General features: G+C 41.4%; 1 protein-coding gene across 1 annotated transcript; it reads left to right on the top strand.

Annotated features, from left to right (window-relative positions):
* Positions 1-215: 215 nt before the first annotated feature.
* On the top strand, positions 216-1,151 carry LOC112396868 (olfactory receptor 8B12-like). Its single transcript, XM_024740815.1, is given in 3 exon segments — positions 216-285; positions 288-868; positions 870-1,151. Coding segments are annotated over 3 exon segments (933 nt in total).
* The last annotated feature ends 961 nt before the right edge of the window (positions 1,152-2,112 follow it).

Here is a 2,112-nt window from a genome sequence, read left to right as displayed (position 1 = left end):
TGCGGAGCACAGGCTCCGGACGCGCAGGCCCAGCGGCCATGGCTCACGGGCCCAGCTGCTCCGCGGCATGTGGGATCTTCCCGGACCGGGGCATGAACCCGGGTCCCCTGCATCAGCAGGTGGACTCTCAACCACTACGCCACCAGGAAAGCCCTCAAGAAGGGTTTTTTTCTGAACAACTCTTCGTTTTCCCTCACAGATTCTCCTAGAGGAGAATGGCTGCAGATAACATCTTCTCTGTGACAGAGTTTATCCTCGCAGGCTTAACAAACCAGCCAGGACTCCAGATCCGCTCTTCTTCTTGTTTCTAGGTTTCTACATGGTCACCATAGTGGGGAACCTGGGATTGATAACTTTGATTGGACTGAATTCTCACCTTCATATTCCCATGTATTTTTTCCTCTTCAACTTGTCCTTCACAGATTTTAGTTTCTCTACTGCCATCATCCCCAAAATGCTGACAAGTTTTGTCCCAAACAATAACATCATTTCCTATGCAGGGTGTATGACTCAGCTCTTTTTCTTTTGTTTTTTTGTCTTTTCTGAACCTTTCATCCTGTCAGCAATGGCATATGACCGCTATGTCGCCATCTATAAACCACTGGTGTACACGGTTACCATGTCTCCTCAGGTGTGTTTATTCCTTTTGTCGGGGGTCTATGGGATGGGGGTTTTTGGGGCTGTGGCTCATATAGGAAATATGGTATTTCTGACCTTTTGTGCTGGCAACCTTGTCAATCACTATATGTGTGACATTATTCCCTTCCTTGAGCTCTCCTGCAATAGCTCTTACATAAACGTACTAGTTGTCTTTATTGCTGTGACTATTGGCATTGGTGTGCCTTTTGTTGCCATTTTTCTCTCTTATGGTTTTCATTCTTTTCAGCATTTTCCACATTAGCTCCACTGAGGGAAGGTCCAAAGCCTTCAGTACTTGCAGTTTCCACATAATTGCAGTTTCTCTTTTCTTTGGGTCAGGAGCTTTTACGTACCTCAAATCACCTTCTATTTCACCTCTTCACCAGGGGAAAGTGTCCTCCCTATTCTATACCATTGTTGTGCCCATGTTCAACCCATTAATCTATAGCCTGAGGAATAAGGATGTCAAATTTGCCCTGAAGAAAACCTTGGGCAGAATAACCTTCTCTTGAAGAAATATTAGAAATTGAGAAATAGGATCCAAGAATTTTTTACTGGAGTGTTTTATTATTATTACTATTACTATTGTTGTTGTTATTATTTGGTGTGGACTCCAAGCTCCAGTGCTTCCTTTCTATGCTATATGTAGAGGAGATTTTAACTCTTTCCCAAGTGATTTATCCTCCTTCACCCTCATTTCCCAACTCTTTCTTCTTTATTTTACAAAAATAGTTGGTACTATTGAATGGGACTTAGGAATCATTTAATCCAGTGCCTTTATATAATACATCACACTTTGGAGACTGAGAAATGTTTGTATGTTGCCCAAGAACGTAAGACTACCTGGTGCCAAAGCTGGGAATGAAATCCCAGCTTGAACCCCAATCCAGTTTGTTTTCCCTTATGCCATGTTTTCTTGCCTCATGTCTTTCTTGGAAGATTCTATTTCACATGTTTGTTGACCTAGCACATTGAATTTATGAATATACTCAGTAATTTCATGCTACTTTTTACAGGATAATTTTGATATATCACATTTTTTAAGAGAGTAGGTGAAAATTTTTGTTGAGCTGGTCTTGGCAAAATGACGAGATCAGTTCTGATGGATTGTGTAGTGTGTAAGTGGGAAGTATGTTAGGTTTCAGACAGATGCAAGTATGGTGACCTTTGGCTTGGTAGATGGAGCCCTAGGGACATAGTTTAGTGAATTAGAACTTCCAGGTGAGAGAAATACAATTTTATGGGCTACAAAGATATGGGGTGGAGGTATATATTATTTCAAGACTCATGAGCCAGAATTTGGAGTTTCATTTCAAGGGTTACCTTGGCTGTGGCCCAGGTAATTGGGAGCTGAACTATCCAATAGTCACTAGCCATACATGGTATCAAGCACTTGAAATGTGATCATCCGAATTGAGACATAGTGTAAGTGTAAAATACACACTGGATCTTTGAAGAATTAAGATGAAAACT

This window comes from Neophocaena asiaeorientalis, unplaced genomic scaffold, assembly GCF_003031525.2.
Source record: "Neophocaena asiaeorientalis asiaeorientalis breed wild unplaced genomic scaffold, Neophocaena_asiaeorientalis_V1.1 scaffold308, whole genome shotgun sequence".
Classification (NCBI taxonomy): domain Eukaryota; kingdom Metazoa; phylum Chordata; class Mammalia; order Artiodactyla; family Phocoenidae; genus Neophocaena; species Neophocaena asiaeorientalis.
This window is presented reverse-complemented; position numbering and strand designations above follow the sequence as displayed.